Here is a 22,493-nt window from a genome sequence, read left to right as displayed (position 1 = left end):
TTCAAGGTATGTATGGGTTCTGCCTTGTAGGATACCTTTCTTCTAGAAAAAAGTGTGCCTCAACATTCCATCTTGAGTGTCCTCTTTGCTGTCTCCATTAACCCTATCGTGGCCCGTCTCTGGCTCCCTTTCCATTGACAATTTTGCTGTCTGTTGCAGTTCTCCATGGCCTTGTCATTGAGCGGCATCATCAGCGATATCTCAATCGCCTACACTCGTGGAGCATTGACAATGGCTTTCATTTTTGCAATGACAAAACAGTGTGAATTTCTGGCAGCACAATTGCTTTCTTCTGCTGTTTTCACGTCTTGGGCATGTTGCTCTTCTGTTCGTTGAAACTATGAAATTCCTGGACTTTCTGGGTCCTCCCAAGTGTCTTACCCAGCAGCCAGCTGTATGTGATTCCTCAATGCCCTACGTGTCCTAAGTGGTACTCTCTTGGGAGCAGATCAAACCCCCCTCCTTTTGCACTGGCCCCTTGCCCATTCAAAACTAGACTATGGGTGTTTCGTTCATGCATCTGCATGTCCGTCCTCTCACCATCTTAATACTATCCACCATCGTCACATCCATTTGGCCACTGGTGCCTGTTAGATTAGCCCGGTTGAGTCTGTATGCAGAAGTTATTGAACTACTGATGTCCACCACCATGACTTTCTCCTGAGCAGATAGGCATGCTGTTGTCTCCTATGCGTTGCCGCCCATCCTATGCCTTCTTCAATGACTCCTTTTACACCAGTATTGGGCGCATGCCTATTCTATTACCTCCTGGAGTTCGCTTTCAGCTCTTGTTCCAGCAGCTTAACTTCACGCTACCTGCAACTTTCGCTGTGGGTGTGAACCCTTCACCATCTTGGCTTCGTGTGGCGGCCCATGATCACCTTGGCCGTCATTTGCTTCCTAAGGACACTACTCCAGCCAGGCTGTGTGACCTTCAGTTTCACGACCTTTGCACAGTCTTTCGCAATAGTACCTTTGTGTACACTTATGATGCCCCGACTGGTGTCGGGTGTACCTTCGTCATTGGTGCGGACATTTTTGGGTATCAGCTTCCAGATCACCGCTCGGGATTTACAAGAGTTTGTCATTCTGTATCAGACCACTCAGTACATCTCGTGATGCAAGATTTTAAATTGCATTATCTGCTCACTCTCTGTGCCCTTAAAAGCTTCTGTGTGTTGCACACCATCCACCCATTAGTGCACTGGGTCCAGGAAAGCTGTTACTTGCTCTCTTGAAAGAGCCACTCTGATGTTTATGTGGGTACCTGGTCATGTGACTCTGACAGGAAACGTAGCCACTGATGCTGTTGCCAAGCCTGCAGTCCTCATACTTCAGCCTGCTGGTTCTTATATTCCCTCAGATCTGTGTTGCCATGTATTAGCAGGTGGGTTCACTTTGGTGTCACCAGTGGTCTGGTCCTCTTGTCATGGAGGTAAATTCCAGGCTAGTAACTATCTCCCAGAGGCTTGAACGACGAATGACCTCTTCTTCGCACTGTCTCTTTAGCTGTTGCCACTTGTTCAGTGGTGCTCCCCCACCACTTTCTGTACATTGCGCCTAACTTTTAACTGTTCGCCTTTTCCTGACGGATGCCCTTTTTCTTTAATCACTTATGATCCCATTTATGTTTGTCATCTGAGTTACTATCAGTTTTAGTGAACGACGCACTGGCTGTCGACCATGTTTTACTTTTTATCTGTCATAGCAATATGGTGAAGGACATTTAGTTTTTAGTTCTGGACCTCCGTTTTTCTATGGTGTGTTTTATAAACCTTTCTCCACGTCCCAGTTTTTAGCTGTCTTTTTATGTTGATTGCGATTGATGTGGAGTCGTTTTTAACTCCTCTCTGCCTTCGTGTTCTATAGTTTCGACAGGGCACATATTATCCTAGTTTTTGTGCCCTAAAACAAAACAAAACCAAGCAAGGGCTTTGTATGTTGTCATACCTGCAAATATGCAGTAACGCCTGTTTCCTGGTGCTCACTAACAAGTGCTCTAACGAACCTATTTCTAACAGGTAGGAAAACATTGCAATTAGTGGTTTGAGAAGCACTGGTTTCAAAACAAATACTTTTTACACAAGATGAATTGTTATGTGTGTGAGAGACGAATTTCTTAAATCACTGAGTGTTTGGCTCAGTCCATCTGTAATGAGTGCAAAATTGAGGTTACTAAAGTGGTGTGCACATTGTAAGGCAGGTGGCTGGTGTCTTCTGCACTTACAGAAAATACTTTGCAATGACTTTGATTTGGTTTCTCTGTATAGCACATGCAGTAGTTGCCCTACTCCAAGGCTTAGGTGAATGTTGTATGGGGACACTGGTTCTGTATATTCAAGGGATGCTGTCACTACCAATTGTCTTGCTTACGTTCTCATATGTAGACACTAGACTTATAAAGTGGTCATCACCAGACTTGGACAAAATGAGTTTGCTTAGGCAAAATGAGTTTGGCATGTACACTGAAGCACCTGCAGCACACAGAATTTTGAGAATGTCATGTAGTGTATACATCTTGCTACTGAATGTGTCACCACCACCGTGTTATTAAATACAGACTACGCAAGTATACCCTTTTAGTTTTTTGAGGTTAGGATATGTTTCACCTTCTCTGGGCCCTGCCACATGCAGCTACATGTTTATGGAGCAGACATGTATATTTCAAATTCGCTTTCTGGATGTAACAAACATACTGTTGCTAGTTTGAGGAAAACTATAATTAGAATATTTGACTCAACCTTTTCGAGTAAGGCGAAGTGAACTGTAACTGGTTCATTTCGTAAGTAGAAAAGGAAGAGAAATAGACAACATCCACCCTGCATGCCTTGTGCTAAGCAGAACTAAGGCTGTCTCACAAACTTGAAAATGTCATGGCTATGACATGCCAGGGAAATTTAATCAAACCTTTGTTAGCAGACAATAGGGATTAAGCAGAAGCCATTGCCAGTTGTATACAAAAACATTTGTTGAAAATCTGAGGTCATAAATAGCATTTGACTTCTGACTCTGCCCATTAACTTAAATTATATGACCATTAATTTACATTCCTTAGGTCCACTAAATGATTTCTTCAGTTTCATATGACCATTACACTGCTTAAACAATTTAAAGTCCAGGTTAGAATATTGACAATATTATGAAAAAGGGAAGATTGCTGCTCACCATAAAGATGAAAACATTGAGTTGCAGACAGGCATGAAGAAAAGTATGTAATGTATGAGCTTTCTGCACACTTTCACACAAGCAACCATACCTCACACACAACTGCTACCTCAGCCTGATCTTTCCATAATATTGTTCACATCACACTATTTAGAAAGTAAATGGAACAATTTTATGTCCAGGAAAATACTCGTTTCAGTTGTCATGCAGTTTCTTCACTCTTGTAAATTATCAAAAACCTCATTTGTTTGCACATATGTCCTGTGGTTGTGTGTGTGTGTGTGTGTGTGTGTGTGTGTGTGTGTGTACAGAATGTTGGCTTTTAATTATTTTTAGTGGGATAAATGTTCAGAGGAGATCAGTGGATATTGTAAAATGAAATGAACTGTTCATATTAATATATGCACAAAAGGGATGGCATGCAGCCTGTAGGCCATGTGCTAAACAGAACTGGGCTGTCAAACGGTCTTTCAAATGTTGGTTGGGGAAGAAAATGGAAATAAATTAAAACTCATTATGTTTGTACTGAGTCAACGACACTCTTCTAAAATATTCTCGGTGCCTTGTCTGATGAACAACAATCTATCCTTTTCATATTTTTATTTGTTCCTGGACTTTTCTTTGCTTGTTTTTGGGTATACTGAAAGGAAGACACTAGTAAATGGTTCAAATGGCTCTGAGCACTATGGGACTCAACTGCTGAGGTCATTAGTCCCCTAGAACTTAGAACTAGTTAAACCTAACTAACCTAAGGACATCACAAACATCCATGCCCGAGGCAGGATTCGAACCTGCGACCGTAGCGGTCTTGCGGTTCCAGACTGCAGCGCCTTTAACCGCACGGCCACTTCGGCCGGCGACACTAGTAAATGTGACCCCTTACATACAGCAGATGTGTGAGAAATTGTAAACTAAACAATGCAACCATTGTAGGAATTGGGTGCTCTATACCAGATGATGTCTGTCAGTATGAAATGTGCAATTTTTCCAATAACTGACTGCATAGAATAACTTTGTGAATCATTACATATGAAATGTTGGAGCCAACTGCAGACTTCTTCGCAGTATGTTTGTTTAGTTCCATGTCTCCTTTCTCAAAGGCAGCTGCGCATTGTTGTGTAAGCTGTAACTCAGAAAGGTAAAAAAAAGTTACACATTTTGCATTGTTTATTTGATTAATAGATCAACAATTTTCAAGTGTACTACATTTGTGTAAGTTACTCATTGTCTTTTAGATAGCTGTATGTTTCACTGTAAATGGCATAGAATGAGGTTGTCACATTAAGATACTTCCTATTGTCATTCAGTGGAATGTCACATTCTTTGCGGAATATTTGGCCCTGTGTGTAATGATAATCTATCCTAAATCCCTCAGACAAAAAAACAATGCCCAGTAGTTGGAAGAAAGCACACGGTACACCTGTGTGCGAGAAGGGTAGCAAGTGATTCACATCAGTACATCACAAGTCACCATAAGGTGCATGGCAGTGTCTACCATTCAGTATGCTGACATCCATTCATTGTAAAATCTTAGAATATATTCTGAACTTGAACATAATGAGGTATCTTGGAAAGAATGACCTCTCCACGTTTACAAACATGGTTTCAAATGACATTGATCGTGTCTAACCCAATTCGTGTTTTTCTCACATGTCTTCTTGGAAACAGTGGATCAAGACAGGTAGATGCTGTATTTCTTTACTTCCAAAAGCCTTGAACCCAATACCACACATGCTTATAATTAAAAGTAGTCATATGGGGCATCTAACAAAATTTGTGACTGAATTGAGGATTTTTTGGTAGGGAGGACACTGCATGTTATCTTGGAGTCAACATATGTAGAAATAAATTCAGATTCCCAGGGAAGAGTTTTGGGCTATTTGCTGTTCATTTGTTTATAACTGACATGGTTGGTGCATTGATGGTAACCTCACATGTGTTTGCAGATGATGCAATGAAGGTACTATCTAAAACAGATGCAGCAATATTCAATAGGGCATTGATTAGATTTCAAAGTAGTGCTAAGATTGTCAGTTTCCTTTAGATGTTCATAAATGTAAAATTTTGCACTCAACAAAATGAAAATATGTATAGCTTATGAATACAAAAACAGCTAGCAATTTGAATAAGTTATTTATCACAAATATCTGGTTGTAAGAACTTGTAAGACCTTTTAAGGGTGTATAATGGAACAATCGCATAGGCTTAGTGTAGATAAAACAAGTGGCAAAATTTTGTTCATTGTTAAAATACTGTGGAAGTGCAATGATTATACAAAGGAGATTATGTTCAATCGTCTTTCGGGCGTGCACTCGGGACAGCGACAATTCTTCTTGAGATATTTCAGCTAGAAACCTCCCAGCCATCTTTCAAGGCGAGTCGGAGACTGAGTTCATAGCGTTTGCGCATTCCTATTGATACGGAGAGTCACGTGATACAAAGCTGCTGAGGATTGAAAGTGCATGCGTCAAAGATATCAAAGTCTCCACTACTGTGTTAATCATAGATAAGATTTATATAGCAAAGATAAACATATAAGCTCCGAGTGCAAACAAAATAGTGCTGCTGCGAATCCACCGTGCTTGTAAATAAATAATTAATCTTTAAAAGTGGTAACATCTGTCTGAAGTGAAGATGCAGAAATTCTTTCCGAACGAAGGTGTGAAATAAGCGGTTTCCAAGCATTGTCAAGATGAAATCCTTGGTCACGGTTTAGCAGGTTGTCGGCTAGTTGTATTTCTACAGTTTCCTTAACAACTGAGTCCCAGAAAGATGAAGCAGTAGTTAAAAATCTTAACATCTTTATAATCCATGGCATGGCCAGTAGAAATGCAGTGTTTGGCAACTGCTGATTTGTTGGACTGAAGAAGACGTGTGTACCACTGGTGTTCGATGCATCGTTCCTGTACAGTGTGCGTGGTTTGCCCTGTGTAACGTTTGCCACACTCACAAGGGATTTCATAAACTCCCGCCTTTCGCAAGAGCAGATCATCCTTAACGGATCCCAACAAGGCTGCAGTCTGAGCTGGTGGGCGGAATATCACATCCACTTTGTTTCTTCAAGATTCTAGCGATTTTAGAAGAAACATTACCCACGTATGGGAGAAAGGCTGTAGATTTCACCTCCCTTTCCACTTCCTCATCCTTTTCCTGTGATTTTTCTGCAGTTTTTATTTGCAGGGCTTTCTTAATCTGCTGTTGCAAATAGCCATTTCTCCTAAAAACTGCCTCTAGGGGTGTACAAGCTCATCCTGCAGGCTGTCAACATCAGTTACTACACGAGCCCTGTGGACCAAAGTTTTCAGAACACTCATAATTTGCGACAGATGGTGGCAGCTAGACGCCTGCAAATACAGGTCTGTGTGTGTGGGCTTACGGTATACGCAATGACCTAGGGATCCATCTTCTTTCCGGCAAACCAGCGCATCCAGAAACGGTAAACAGCCATTCTTCTCTCGCTCCATAGTGAACTAAATGTTTCCGTGAATGGAATTGAAGATGTTCCAAAAACTCTATTTATCCTCTCCGTGGGGCCACACTATGAAAGTGTCATCCACGTATCTCCATAAGACCGTCGGTTTTAACACTGCTGAGTTGAGGACTTTCTCTTCAAAATCGTCCATAAACAAATTATCGCAAGAAGAATTGTCGCTGTCCCGAGTGCACGCCCGAAAGATGATGGAACATTATGTCCACCGGGAAAACTTCAAGAATCAAAGGAGATTATGTATAAAGCCCTTCTGCAACTCTTTCTCAACTGTGTCTAGTCCATGCCATATAGAAATTAGACTATTGAATGTATAGAAAGAAGGGCAGCATGAATGTTCAAAAGTTTGTTTGACCTGTGGTTGAGTGACATGTATATGCTGAATTGACAGAACAGGCAGGAGCTTGAAGATAGATGCAGACTGTCCTGAGAAAGTATTGTCAAGAACCAGCTTTAAATGATTTGCACAAATTACTACACATTGCATCCGTTGGGTGGAAAGCACAAGCTGAGACGGACAATAGCATGCACAGAGGCAGAGCAGGTGATTCTGTTTGTGCTCTGTATACAAATTGAATGGGAATAAGCTCTAATAAGTTCTACAGTGGAATGTACCCTCTACCGTACACTTCAGTGGTTTTCAAATTGTGGATGTAAATATTAATAAAATGTGTAGTTATCCATGTTTCAGTTATTACCCTTTTGAAAATTACCGACAGTATTCATTTCTTGGAACCCATAGCTAAATAAGTCTTGTATGTTTTTCGGAATATCGCTTAATATAACGGTTGGAAACTAGTAGAACACTTGTGCACTAGCTTTGCTGTTGGCCGAATAGGATTGCTCGGGTAGAAAGGGTAACTTTGTGTTTGTGTAATTGAAGTGTATATTTGATTAGTTGGGCATGCTGAATGGGTTGGTAATTCCACACTCAATTTTTGGGATTAACATAGCTGGAGAGCCTTTTTTAAAAGCAGTGTGTCCTTCTCTTAACTGCGAGGGCTGAAGAGCAGCTGAGCTGCTTTTTAGATTTCATCCAGCCCCCGCCCATCACACATCAGCAGAGAAGTGGTGTCAATCATGGTTGCGTAACCTTTATATTGTCAATTCAACTTTTCGCTTTAAATGAACTGTACATTTAAATTAATTTCATAACCAGGAAATGAACAATAGAGCAGAGCTAAGATCCTCTCACATTTGGCTTAGCAAGGAAAAGAGAGCATCTAAAACTTCACTTCTGTTACTACTTAAGGGATACAAAATGCAATGGAGTTGAGGGCCCAAATTTTCTATTTTCAGGAAGTCTTCAAACAATTAACACCCATTACTTTACTCTAAATGCTTACAGCAACCAAGCTGTTAATTTTATTCTCTCGGGAGGTACAAGAAACCCTATTTTGAAAACGAAAGAAACACTGTTAATGACTGCGTGTGTTGTATATTTCTACATTTATTGCAGTTGCTTGTATGAATTTGTTTTCTAGAACAGTCATTTTTCTGAAAAAATTTAAAATGTTAATCCAACCTTTTCTTGTATGACAGAATGAAATGTTCAGTTACATTTTGTAAACAGAAAAGGAAGAGAAAGGGACAACATCCATCCTGCAGGCCTTGTGCTAAGCAGAACTAAGGTTGTCTGACAGTATTGCAGGTCTTAGTCATATAGGACTGCTTAGGAGGGAAGTGGTACAAGAAATTAAAAATGTCATTTTGCATACGAAAAAAGTGTTAGTGTTTCTTGTGTGTTTAACGGTAACAGTATTAAACACCTCATTTTAACTGTCTCATTAACTGTAGCAACACAACCACATATTCAGTCAGTACTATATACAGGGGATACTTTGACCACAAAAAAAATTAAAATAATACAAATTTCATTTTTAACAACATGCTTTTTAAATATTCATTTAGGTGTATGTAGGGTCCAGAACCTGAAAATATTGACACTGACATCCATTGTCAAAAGTCGTATCTACTACTATTACTAAGGTTTTTGGATTAAGTTTGAATGCAAAAAAATTGTAGAATGTGGTAGAAGAATTATTGAAAACAAATTGGCATTGTTAGAGTTACACATTTTCAGAATATTTCATTATAATAGACTGGAAATGACACCAGTGGTTAAGGGGACATGACCCTGAACAGACAGCATTTTTAGCATTATCTTCACCCTCATAGTGCAATTTATCTATAAATGAGGTAGCTCAAAATTCTTAGACACAATTAGTCATTAGTCAAAGCATTTCACAAATTATAGAGATATTTGTTATTATATTTTGGTACTGACAACAATATAATAGTATATAAAAAACAGAACACTATCTCAGTGTGGTACCATTTACTTTGGAACCACTGACTGCACAGCTTGGAAAAAGAGTATAGACAACATTCACATATGTGTTTTATGCCTCAGAGTTTCCTTCCCTGATGCTGATCTGTAAAGACAAGTAATTTATTTTACTACAACAAGAATATTTAATTTCAGGAAATAGTAAGGAAGGTAGGTAGAAGAGGTCAGTCTAAATATCTGTACCAATTTTTGTGCATTCAACTTCAGTCATTTAGGAGAAAAGTGTACCTGAATCATGAAAATTCAAGTTTTCGGTAAATTGCAAAATATGATTTACAGATTCATTAATTTACCACCATGCTCATTTAGAACATTTCAGCTGCAGACTCCAGTTGACCACCTGTTTCGTTACCCTCCATACTCTTTTATTCTTTTCTTTATCCTTGACTCCTTGGTAACAGCTTCTGTAGGTATCTCTGCTTCAATTACCTGTCGCTTATCAATAGCAGTTAGAGCTGAAGCCATATTCCTCCTGTCTGGATGCTCAAATTCTTCATAACAGTGATCCTTGAAATTGCACGATCATTGAATGTTGTTATTGCATGCATTACACCAATCCTCAGCACTGTCAGCCCAACAACTACAGTTTTGGGTATTCTCTCCCATAGACAGCTGTTGAAGCTTTCATTTGCATTCTGAGAGAGACCTTGCATACATTTCCTTAGATTTTTATTTGCCAGACTCTATATATAGACCTAATTGTTTCAGTTACAGCAAGTAGTAAGGAATGCTTATTGGTATACTATATGCCTATAGCATTGCTAAAGTAGTACTTGCACCATGAATCTTCCCCTTTTGGACACAAACCATGCTGTGTGGTTTCATCTGTTGACACTCTGTGAAACCATGTTGCCCAAACATCTCGTCTCGTTCTCCGAATCTCCTACATTTCTCCTTAGTCCATAATATTGAGTCAAAGAATCAATTTTAGTTTTTCTAAAATGACCTGGACTGCCTATGTGTTTTCTGTCTAACAGTTTTTTCCACTGAAGTCTTTACATAATTTTCTCAGCCAAGCTCTCATTTTTTGTATGTGCCCAACACATTCAAGCGTTCCTATCAGTGTGTCCCCTTACGGTCTGTCATTAACAACAGTAGTGTGTCCTTTACAGTCCCCATCCCCAAGGTAGCCTACATACCTCGCACCACGACTGACCTCTGATCTTGTATAGAACTCCTTGCATTGCCATGTTTCCATTTGGGCCATCAAAGTTCTTTTCACAAACATGGGTGCCAATAAATTTACTTGAACAACCATGGCAGTGCTTTGTTAGACATTCATAATCTAGTATCTTACCAGTTTCAATAAATTTGCCACTTTCAATCCCATTCAGAAGAGTATGATCTCTCTTCTGCCAAGATGCATCAAATACTGCTACAATGTCTGTATTCTCAGACAAGGCTACAGCTTCTTCTGCTGCTGTCCTCATTGTTCACTTGCACCACACAAAGCATTATGTATTAATTTATTGTATGTCATACCTCAGTATAGGTAGAGGCAAATCCATCACTGCACAAAAAGTCTGGGCAGCTCTCCTACCCCTTCCAATACATCACATTGCATAAGCAAGCTGAATATTTAAACTGTCATGTCTACTATCAGTTGCTTGCGATGTCATAGTATTACTGCATCTTACATGAGTTACAGCCAATCACTAATAGAATTGAAAGACCTTTCCTTGCTCAAATGTCCACAGAAACGTCAATACTATCTTCACAATCGCAGTACTTACATTTCACAACACTCTTCAAAAGTCTTGTTATTGCTGCTGACAATACTACTAGGCTTTTTCGTATTACATTCAGAAAGTGAGTGTACGTCTAGAAGCACTGCCTGTAGGCACAGTTTCCGTGGATGACTTTCAAAGCAACTGATGTATTGTTCAGTTGTGTTTGGAACTGGTTGCTGCAAAACTTTCATTTGGGGCAAAAAATTTCTTTTACTCTCAATGTTTTTAGCAGAGGACACACACACACACACACACACACACACACACACACACACATTCTCAGATCTTTGTTTACATTCAGACCATAGCCTTCTAGACGTGCATGTACTTAGATTCCAGTAGTCAGTACCTCACACACACACACACACACACACACACACACACACACACACATTCTCAGATCTTTGTTTACATTCAGACCATAGCCTTCTAGACGTGCATGTACTTTGATTCCAGTAGTCAGTACCTTCTGGAATACACCTGTGTTGACAATCTGTAACTAATGACAGAAAAAATGTAAGAACAAAATAATGCATCACGTATTCTGACACACTTCAAACTGACAGATGGGCCTGGCCCCTGTGCAACATTACTTTAAACCTCAAGTTTAGATCGAATGGAAAATAATGCCCATAAACTGTACATTTTTGAAATCGGCATGAAATGCTCTTTCCTATAGACCAAGAATTGTTTCAAATTTTTGGTTATTTTCACGAGCATGTCCTCTTAAAGGCTGTGTGTGTGTGTGTGTGTGTGGCTGTGTGCGGGGGGGGGGGGGGGGGCTGTGTGTGGCTGTTTCACTAGATCTTGCATTATGCTGTAATTTTGCTACAACCAACTTCCATTATGAAGTTTTTAAAATCTGTATGACCTTGGAGGTGCTAAAACGACGCATTGAGTGCTTGAAATTTGAATATTCAGGGATTATTACTAGACTGTTTCTGTGATTGCAATGCCAAATCTGAATTCAGGCAGTTTCAGTATAGCCAGGCAAATAATTACCAGCCTCCTTTTGCTAAGACTGTGTGATATAATTCGAGAATTTAAAAAGTTGCAAGTCAGGCTTTATCAATCATCTGAATAGAATAGTTATCACATTAATAGATTAGTTACAGATGCCTGCTTTATCAGGTATATCTACAACTCTTGCATTTATTGCAGTGGCGAATGCGCAGCTTAGGGGTCAGTCTGACCTGGAGCGTGCTCAGGTGTTGCAGTGGCTGGGTTTTGCAGACAGTGAAATCCTCCCTGCCTCCTGTACATGGGTGTTCCCATGCATTGGTATCATGCAGTACAACAAGCAGGTAGGTTACAAGACGCGCATTTTTCTGTCTGGGTAAATAACTTTATATTTAAGACTTGCATTTAATTTAGGTGGTTGTGGAGGAACAGTGATGAAGGGTAGCTAAAGGCAAGCATATTTACTTGTATTAGAGAATATAAAGATCACACTATTTTGCGACAGTGAAGTCCCCTTCCAGCACAGTCAATACAGTGAAACAAAAATGTCACTCCCGAAATATAAAATGATAAAACTATTTTTCAAATGCCTGTGAGATAGGTTACACACATGAAACATCAGAGGAATGTATTTACCATTTGATGGAGCAGATGCTGGTGAAGTCTGTTTCTGATGCTAGTCTACATGGATACTCTGAAAATCACATTAAAGTGCCTGGCAGAGGGTTCATCGAACCACCTTTATAATTATGTTATTCCACTCTCGTATAGCGTGCGGAAAGAATGAACACACATCTTTCCGTACAAGCTCTGATTTCCCTTATTTTATCGTGGTGATCGTTCCTCACTATATATATCGGTGTCGACAAAATATTTTTGCATTTGTAGGAGAAAGTTGGTGATTGGAATTTCGTGACAACTTCGTTGGCATATTTTTGTTTCTGAAAAAATTTGGTGGGGGGGGGGGCAGATTCTAAGTTTATACAAGGTTAATTAAAACAGCAGTTAATAGCTTTATTTTCCTGTTTCCTTGTGCCAAGCCTCATATTCAGAGCATCCTAGTGTGCAGCATGGTGCTCCATTATTTCGTAGATATGGTCTTCCCAAAAATGTGTGCTGCCATGTGGTTTCCATCAGTTAACTTCTTTTCCACCAATCTAGCATTTTTAAACAAATGCCAAGTCACTTTAATGATTTTATATGAATCTTAATCAGTGTTTCATTTCTCCTCATTCCACTTCTCTAAGTGTCTCATAACTTTAGATGATGGTGGTAGTGTAGCTACTGGCAGGCCATCAAGCCAGACAGGCTTTAACATAAGTCAGTGCACCAGCATCCCATTTTCTGTTACAAAAATTTAAGGCTCAAGAAGCTAAAGTGAAATGTCCAGTCAGAAGTTTTGTTACAAAACTTGGATTCCTCATATCAAAACAAAATACTCTAGGCACATCTGAAACTTGGAGTTTATGAAGGAATATTTTCATAGATCAAAAGTTTGTAACAAAAGTTCAATAACACCCCTTTGCCTGGATCAGGCACACCCTTCAAACTTTCTGGGTGGTGCTGAATGGTTTTGCAGGCTTATGTGACACATTGATGAAGGATCTTGGTATTTGGAATTTCTGCTGCACAAACCATTGGCAGCCGTATTTACAATTCCTGCTGAATTAACTAGTGGCTGCAGGAGGATTCCAAAAGGACAATTGGTGCTGGGATACATGCATGTCATAGAACAAGTTCCCTCCTTATCCATAGATTGCATCCAAAACACTGATCTGGAGTTAGATATCTCCAAACCACATGCCTCATCTTATCTAGAGCCACGTAGTGGAATGTGATCACATGACTCCCATGGATCCTAATTGCAGGAGTACATCCTGTAGCAAATATTCTGAATAAGGTCTTCGTAGATTGCACTTGTTGATGGTTTCTCACTCCTCCCCCCACCCCCTTTTTCTCTGCTGTTGGATTGGCCAACGGAAAACACTTATTTTTGTATTGTCCTTTTTGGTTTAGTGTTTCTAAATTATTTTGCCTCACATGTCAAACTTGTCCCACAAAATTTTAGTATCTGTTTGGTTAAGATAGTCTTAATTTCTCATTTCTTCTCCTATATTTTCCATGTTTCAATAAATTTCTTTATTGCTACATAATTTACAACCTTCCATAGTTATCTAAATTATTAGTAAATGCTTGGACATTCACTTGCATTCCATCTTAACTATTGTATTTAATTTTTTTAGACTGGCATTTTTTGTTGAAAAAGTTTTTATTTGCTTACCTCATGCCCTTCCCCTTTTGTATATCCTTCCCTCTAAAGCAGCTTTTTCCAAACCATTTTGTCGAATAATCTCCCTCTCAAGATTTGTAACATTTTCAGTTTGACCTTGTCTCGATTTCAGAGTTTCCGTGCACTTTTAATGTTAGTAAAAAGTTTTTTCACAGAAATTTGTATCTACTGGCTATTTCTTCCTAAAGATGATTTTGTGTTATAGGAGGCAGCATATTTGCAGGAAGTAGTTTTAGATTCCTTATCAGCAGGTTTGTGGAAAGACATTTGAGTTATATGTTTGTTTCCACTAAACCTTTGTATTCACTTGTAAGTGCAATTTTAGGTTTCATGTGTTCTTGGAGTATGTTTATTTATCCATTGTTGATAAATGATTGATAAACTTCAAATTCTATATGTAAATGATAAAAATTGATAGCATCCACCCTTTCGGAACCTGTAGATATATTTATTTAAAATTGAAATATTCTCTTACTGCTCACTGTTGGGCATATTGGATTTAAGGGATTGTGTGTGGCATAACATCCTGTAGCTTAAATCAGTTTAGGACGTATGCAGATCTGAAGTGATGAAGCAGTAATGTCAAAGCTTTGGGGAAAGGGGTAAGAACATAAATTTGTACACACACTGACTTTCAGTTAACAAAGTAGCAAAATAATAGATTGCTACTTACTGTAAAAATGACACATTGTTGCAGACAGGCTCAGTTAAAACACTTAGGCATCAGCTTTTGGCCACTGCCTTCATCATAAAAACGCACAGAAGCAAGCATACCTCATGCACCCATGACCATCTCCAGCAGCTGGGACCAAAATATTAGAATGAATTCTGGTCCGAGCTGCCAGAGATATGATAGTAATGTGTGTGTTAGGCGTGCTTGCTTATATGCATGAATTAGTGTGCCTTTCTCTGACTAAGGCTGTGGCCAAAAATGAATGTTTGTCTCTTGTCCTCAACTCAGTGTGGACCCTTTACAGTAAATAATAAATAGGTATATTCCAGTGGAACCCTACTTTCGAAAATGTAAAATTTAGGTAACCGCCTATTAAGTGGTAAAAGTAATGTGCAAGATCCCCCTTACATTTTCTCACTTTATGTATGATATATGTACATAGCAGACATAAATATGCTTGTAAGGGACATTATTGCCTAGTAAATGTATATTATGTAATAAAATATGCTGCTGTAACTGGAGTTGGTGACTGACTGGGACATAGAAAGATTTGACTTAATTTCATGCATAATAATTGATGATTTTCGAAGCTGCCACTCGTAAATAATCCAACATTGAATCAGTTTCTTCTTTTTTTGTGCTTCGCATGACACGTTTCGAGAATTTGTCTTATTGTAGAGTGCAAGTATTTACTTCAGTGGTTTTTTGTGATGTTTGCATACGTGTTGTGTGTCCCTTGCACGGCAGTCATGTTTTTGAGGTATTAAGTGCTGTACCTCCTCAGTTATGTAGAAAACCGCACACACTATCACTCACATTGTTTGTGAAACCTGACAAAAAATAAATTTGTAAATATTGCACTTACCAAGAAACACTTAACAGGAACACATTCTTGAAACATATCGTGCTATGCCTGAAAAAAATAAATAATTGTAGATGTGTTTAAATCAAAAATATTACAACACATTGAGTGAAGGTGTCAAGATTACAACAATCGCAAAGCTATGCATGCATATTAGAGACAGTTTGGAAATAGTTGTAATTGGTCATGATACAACAAACCTTTACTCCCATCAGCCATCACACCAAGTAGAGCTTGGCAGTGGCAAGAGATACGGCAAGAGTGGTTCAGGCTTTTACCATTTACCAGTTCTGCTGAGTGGAGAACCCTGGTGTCAAGAAACTTAGACATGGAACATTTGTAAACACTTACTTCACAGCCAGTGCCATGTCAGCATTATTTTACATCAATTACATCAGTTTTTCCTCCACAGACATTTCTTCATAAAGTGTAAATCGTGGGAAAATTATAAGCATGTTAACAAATAATTGGGTCCAAATTAATATAGAGGATGTCAGAAATTTGACAGGAGTGGTACAAATGGCGTAAATGGCAGGAAAAAATGTTAATTCTGGGAACATAAAAGGAGGGTTCTGACGTATATCTCAAATTCGAAAGGTCTTTATAAATATAACATTAACTGCATGGAAGTACCAGTGGTTCACATCCCTTATTTTTAATTTCATGTGATTCTTATTTTTAAAAGCATTCTTGACATAATTAACTTATTGATGTAGTTCCATCGTATTATTAGTTTCCTTGCACAGTCATAAGTATTTGTATATCATCTTACCACAATATACTTACCCTGTCATCCTTGCCTATCAAGTGATTTACTTTTAATTTTGTTTTGTATAATGAAATGGTGTATAAAAATTTTGTAGTTTAGTAAATAGTGATAATTGTTGACTGCTGCAGGCAACAGAACGTTCAAAGGAGGATGTGAAGGAAGCACTTAGAACTCTGAACAATCACCTACTGACACGTACCTTCCTAGTTGGGGAGCGCATATCCCTCGCAGACATTTGTGTTGCCTGTACGCTGCTGCACTTGTATCAGTATGTTCTGGACCCTGCCTTTAGGTGAGACCATTTTCTGTTTTTAATGTATGGGTTTTGTGTTTGGTAGCTGGCTCATGTGAAATGTAACTGTTGATAATCTTGCGTTCACTGGTGTAAAAACTATGTAGAGAAAAAAGATAATTGACTGACTTCATAGCATCCAGACATAAACAAAACTTCGATTTGAAATGTAGCTTTATTTAAATAGGAGAGACTCAGCGTATTACACAGAAGATATTTGCGGAAATTCAAGAATATATGGCTGTTGGAACTGGCTTGAGCAATTAGGTTTGTGGGGGTTTTCTAAGATGCATTTACACGTGCCATATTTTACCATAATAATAGTCTAGTGTGGCTGCAATTTTGCCAAGCAATATTCCCAGTGTTGGAGGTAATGGCCAAGGTTTGTCAGCATTGTCCACCAAGGGAAGGGAATGTTCATAGAAAAAGTTTGCACACCTACATATAGTGGTTTTCTATGTTGTGTACTGCTATGTGGACAAACAACAAAATAATCAATTTTGTAAATGTAATTAGTCTGCAGCCAAACCTATAGTATATGGAAAGTAATGCAAACAAAGATTGCAATCTGAAAAAAGATATCAGGCAAGTTATTGCCAGTGAGCTCAGAATTTCACCTGATGAAGTGTGCAAAGAGGCACTGGGGTCATTTGGGGGGGGGGGGGAGATCACGGTGAAGTTTGTTCAGCCACAATTTGGCACTGACCATTCTTGCTGGTAGACTGTCGTTAATTGCCATCCCTACATCAAATACAGTGTAGTAATTATAGTTAGGACCTTTGATATACAACATTGCTGTCTCTCATGCCCTATCTTTTGTACAATATGCACTACTGGCCGTTAAAATTGCTACACCACGAAGATGACGTGCTACAAACGCGAAATTTAACCGACAGGAAGAAGATGCTGTGATATGCAAATGATTAGCTTTTCAGAGCATTCACACAAGGTTGGCGACACCTACGTGCTGACATGAGGAAAGTTTCCAACCGATTTCTCATACACAAACAGCAGTTGACCGGCATTGCTTGGTGAAACATTGTTGTGATGCCCCTCGTGTAAGGAAGAGAAATGCGTACCATCATGTTTCAGACTTTGATAAAGGTCATATTGTAGCCTATCGCAATTGCGGTTTATCGTATCGTGACATTGCTGCTTGTGTTGGTTGAGATCTGAATGTCTGTTAGCAGAATATGGAATAGGTGGGTTCAGGAGGGTAATACGGAACGCCGTGCTGGATCCCAACGGCCTCGTATCACTAGCAGTCGAATTGACAGGCATCTTATCCGCATGGCTGCAACGGATCGTGCAGCCACGTCTCGATCCCTGAGACAACACATGGGGACGTTTACAAGACAACAACCATCTACACGAACAGTTAGACGACGTTTGCAGCAGCATGTACTATCAGCTCGGAGACCATAGCTACAGTTACCCTTCAGGCTGCATTACAAACAGGAGTGCCTGCGATGGTGTAGTCGATTAACCTGGGTGCACGAATGGCAAAACGTCATTTTTTCAGATGAATCCAGGTTCTGTTTATAGCATCATGATGGTCGCATTAGTGTTTGGCGACATCGCGGTGAGCGCACATTGGAAGCGTGTATTCATCGCCATACTGGTGTATCACCTGGCTTGATGGTATGGGGTGCCATTGGTTACACGTCTCGGCCACCTCTTGTTCGCGTTGACGACACTTCGAACAGTGGACATTACATTTGAGATGTGTTACGACCCGTAGCTCTACCCTTCATTCGATCCCTGCAAAACCTACATTTCAGCAGGATAATGCACGACCGCATGTTGCAGGTCCTGTACAGGCGTTTCTGGATACAGAAAATGTTAGACTGCTGCCCTGGCCAGCACATTCTCCAGATCTCTCACCTATTGAAAATGTCTGGTCAATGGTGGCCGAGCAACTGGCTCGTCACAATACGCCAATCACTACTCTTGATCAACTGTGGTATCATGTTGAAGCTGCATGGGCAGCTGTACCTGTATGCACCATCAAAGCTCTGTTTGGCTCAGTGCCCAGGCGTATCAAGGCCATTACTACAGCCAGAGGTGGTTGTTTGGGGTACTGATTTCTCGGGATCTATGCACCCAAATTGCATGAAAATGTAATCACATGTTAGTTCTAGTATAATATATTTGTCCAATGAAAACCCGTTTATCATCTGCATTTCTTCTTGCTGTAGCAATTTTAATGGCCAGTAGTGTAAATAGCCTGTAACTGGACTGTGGTTCGAAGATGTCGAGGACGTGACTTGAGCTTGTTCTCTGCAGGGGAATGACTTTCGTAGCCCTCTTTTATAGGATATAAATTGCCTGTGACTTGACTGTGGTTCATAGGTGTCAAGGGCATGAGCTTGGTTTCTGTGTTGGGGCATGATCTTCGTGGTGCGGGGTGGGTGGTATCGTTGGCATAGGGGTGGACCTGAGATGTTGCATACTTTTGGTGGGCGATGGACTAACACTTCAAATGAAGAGGGTAGGATGTTCCTCTTGGTAAAGGGATTATTGTTAAAGGATAAAACACATTGATTTTTGCTTGACAGGGCATCCACGTCTGTTGTTCATTGTCAGCGATGAAATCTGACAGTTCTAAAAATTAATTACTTCTACAAATGCAAGTACTGTGTGCTTTCAGGTCATATGTCCCTTTGTCACGCGCATCTGCAAAATATTAAATGAATAACATGTATTCACGTGGTTAAGACAATCAAAGCAAAACAGAAATTCTTAGAAAAAGCTTTCGTTAAAATGAGTCAATGAAGGATGCATAACTAAGGTTAAAAGATGTTGAAACTAGTGCATCTGCGGTACGTGGTATTGAAGAAAATGGCCTTTTCAATCCTAAGTCTGCCACAAAGCTTCTCGCAGAGGAGGGACTACATAAAAGGGTAAAGGTCCCCAATTAAAGGCAGAGACCATTGTTTAGTATAATAAATCATAAAAAGAATTAATGGCTCAACATCCCAAATCCCCCATTACAAAACTTAACAATGATCCAGGCTTAGGGGTGCACCAGACATGGATCCACATGAAGACAGGTAGACAGTATTTTGAATGCTGGATGCCCAGAAAAGATGTTATAGACTGTGCACTTGTGGGTACATTAGGAAAAGTACGTAACCCCCTAAGTAAAGTTTGCGACCTACCAGTGCTGTTTAGGCACCATCAGACCAGTACATAGCACAACCCAAAGTTGTAATACCAGTGGGAGCAGTTATGTACATGGAATGTTAGTATGTGGACTGCTCGTGCCGTCTGGTCTACAAAATTTAAATTAATGTACATGCCAACAACAGGTTTAAGGGAACGCAAACTATTATTTACTGTGGTGTTTGAGCAGTTCGCTTGGACTTTACAGGTACGCAGCTGTTCCTTCCTGCATTTCAACTTTGGGCAGTGCTTCGTACTGGTCTGATGGCTGCCTACGCAGCACTGCTGAGTTGCAAACTTTACTCAGGGGATTACATTGTTTTCCTTGCACATCTGCCAGTGTGCAGTCTATATAACCCCTTTTTTGACACCTGAGTGCTCAAAAGACCACCTATCTGACTTCATACAGAACCACGTGTAGTGTGCCTGTAAAACTGGACCGCTATAAGTTTGTAATGGGTGATTCGGGGTGTCAGGCCTTCAGTTCTTTATATATTTAATTCCATTTAATGGTGCTTTCCTTCTTCTAATCAATCTTTACCTTTTGCGTGTAGGCCTCGCCCTGCGAGAGGCTTTCTGGCAGACTTAGGATTAAGGGGGATGTTATCTAGAATGTGACGTGCCAGGAATGAACTTCCTAACTTTAGTTATGCATGCTGTCTGGGGTCATATTTTAATGTGTGTATAGGGGTTTCTCTAAGAATTTCTATTGATTCCGTTTAGCTTTATCTTTACCATGTGGGTATGTGTTGTTGTTAATTGAAAATACTAAAAGTGCACCTGAAGATGGGACATAAGTCTTGAAATAGGGTAGTGTTTTCCTTTTTAGAAATAATTAATTTTTACAACTGTAGCAGATTTTCATTGAAGTACCCCAAATTATCATATTCTGTTACCTGTAGTCTTAGTCTTCAGTGATTCTTTCAGGACAGCAAAGGACTTCTTTGCACTTTGTTGCAACAGTGTGATGGCTTTGTACGTAGAGCCACTCTATGTAAAGAATGTAGTTTTATTTATGTGACTCTTCATAACCTCCTAAAGAAATTCTCTCGTAAAGGCAATGCAGCTAAATGAGTTCTTCATGTTAAATGTTTAGCCAGTTTCTTGCATCTTTCAGAAATGTGGCACATCAGGAAAAGTTTGGTGCTTGAAAAGCTGTACACTTTTAATTGGAACACTGGAGTGCTGTGAGTATGTTTATTTCCAGTAAGGTCACTTTACTTTGAGACACTGGAACCCTTTGTAAACATGTAAGGCCAGTACTCATGTGGTCCAGAATTTTTCTCGCAGGTTTTGGAGAGTTTTTACACATGTCCTGAAATCTGCTTCCTCAGAAGACATTTTGGAATTTTGCTGAAAAAGTGTAATCACTGTTTTTGCACACTTTCATCAAATACAAATTCTGTGGCACTTGTGGATATAATGCTGGAAAAATAGTTACAGGTATTGCTGCTCCAATTGACTGTCCTGCAGGTCACTGTTAAGAAATATTCAGGTCCTGTGAAAGCTGTCCTTAGCCTTGAATTAAGACAAAATAGCATGGAGGGTTAAAGTGCCAGGTTTGTTATACTGACTAGCAATGAGCATAGTGGTAGGAAAGTGATATATCAAGGTGTTAGAAAAGAAACAGTTGCCACTTTCTTCACACCAAAGACTTGGATAGCTAGTTAGTTTCATGTCCCATGTATCATTTGCAGCATCCCTGTCCTATACACCATGTACACCAATGACACACCCAAGCAAGTGGGATGTGAAATAGCACTCTACACTGATGACACAGCCATATACAAGAGCAACAGCAAACTTTAAATCATTCACTGTAAATTAGAAGAGCACGTAGATGAGTCACAGTGGTGCAATGTCTGGAAAGTGAAAATTAAACCCACCAAATGGCAAGTCATAGCTTGTTGCGAAGCAATATGAAATGGAACGAGCGTGTTAGAACTGGTGTGGGAGCTGGATGGTAGACTGTATTTTATTGGGAGAATTTTAGGAAATAGTAGTTCTCCTACAAAGGAGACAGCAAATAGGACACTGGTGCGACATTCTTGAGTATTGCTCAGTTGTCGGGATCCGTACCAGGTTGGATTGGTGGAAGACATTGAAGAAATTCAGAGGCAGACTGCTAGCTTTATCAGTAGGTTTGTCCAACATGCAAGTGTTATAGACTTGCTTCGAGAACTCAAATGGAAATCCCTGCAGGGAATGAGACATTCTTTTCAAAAACACTATTGAGAAAATTTAGAAAACTGGCATTTGAAACTGACTGTTGAACGATTCTACTGCTACAGACAATGTTGTGCGTCAGGATCACAAAAGAAATATCTAAGCTCATATGAAGGCGCGTAGAAAGTCGTTTTGCTCTTGCTCTTTTTGCGATTGGAAAAGGAAAGGAAATGACAAGTAGTGGTACAGGGTACCATCTGCACCCATATTACAGTGGCCTGTGGAGTCACAGTGTAGATCTATGATCGGTGGATGGGACCTGCCCAGGTGTGACTCAATCATGTATCTGGGCCACAAAATAGGCAGGTGCCTCACGTGGTGCAAGCACATTAGAAAAATCAGGAAAAAGGTTGCACTCTTTTGCATTTTGTATCAAAGGGTGAATAATTGACCATGGAATGCAAAGTCCTCTGGCATTGGTGCATCCTTCCAGCCATCCTGTATGGCTTGGAAATGTGGTCTGTGGCACCAGACACCATCCCCTAAGCCTCCAACATCTCAAGAACAAGAGCATCAACAACTCA

General features: G+C 39.7%; 1 protein-coding gene across 1 annotated transcript in view; it reads left to right on the top strand.

Moving 5' to 3' along the window:
- LOC126210664 (elongation factor 1-gamma-like) overlaps positions 1 to 22,493 on the top strand; it is a 47,992-nt gene that overhangs the window by 10,098 nt on the left and 15,401 nt on the right. The window contains exons 4-5 of the mRNA XM_049939994.1: positions 11,894 to 12,036; positions 16,415 to 16,578. Of these exons, the coding sequence (XP_049795951.1) occupies positions 11,894 to 12,036; positions 16,415 to 16,578 (307 nt within the window). The remainder of the gene's footprint in view (positions 1 to 11,893; positions 12,037 to 16,414; positions 16,579 to 22,493) is intronic.

This window comes from Schistocerca nitens, chromosome 10 (genome assembly GCF_023898315.1).
Source record: "Schistocerca nitens isolate TAMUIC-IGC-003100 chromosome 10, iqSchNite1.1, whole genome shotgun sequence".
Lineage (NCBI taxonomy): Eukaryota > Metazoa > Arthropoda > Insecta > Orthoptera > Acrididae > Schistocerca > Schistocerca nitens.
The sequence above is the reverse complement of the archived record's forward strand: the minus strand, read 5'-3'. Positions and strand labels throughout refer to the sequence as shown.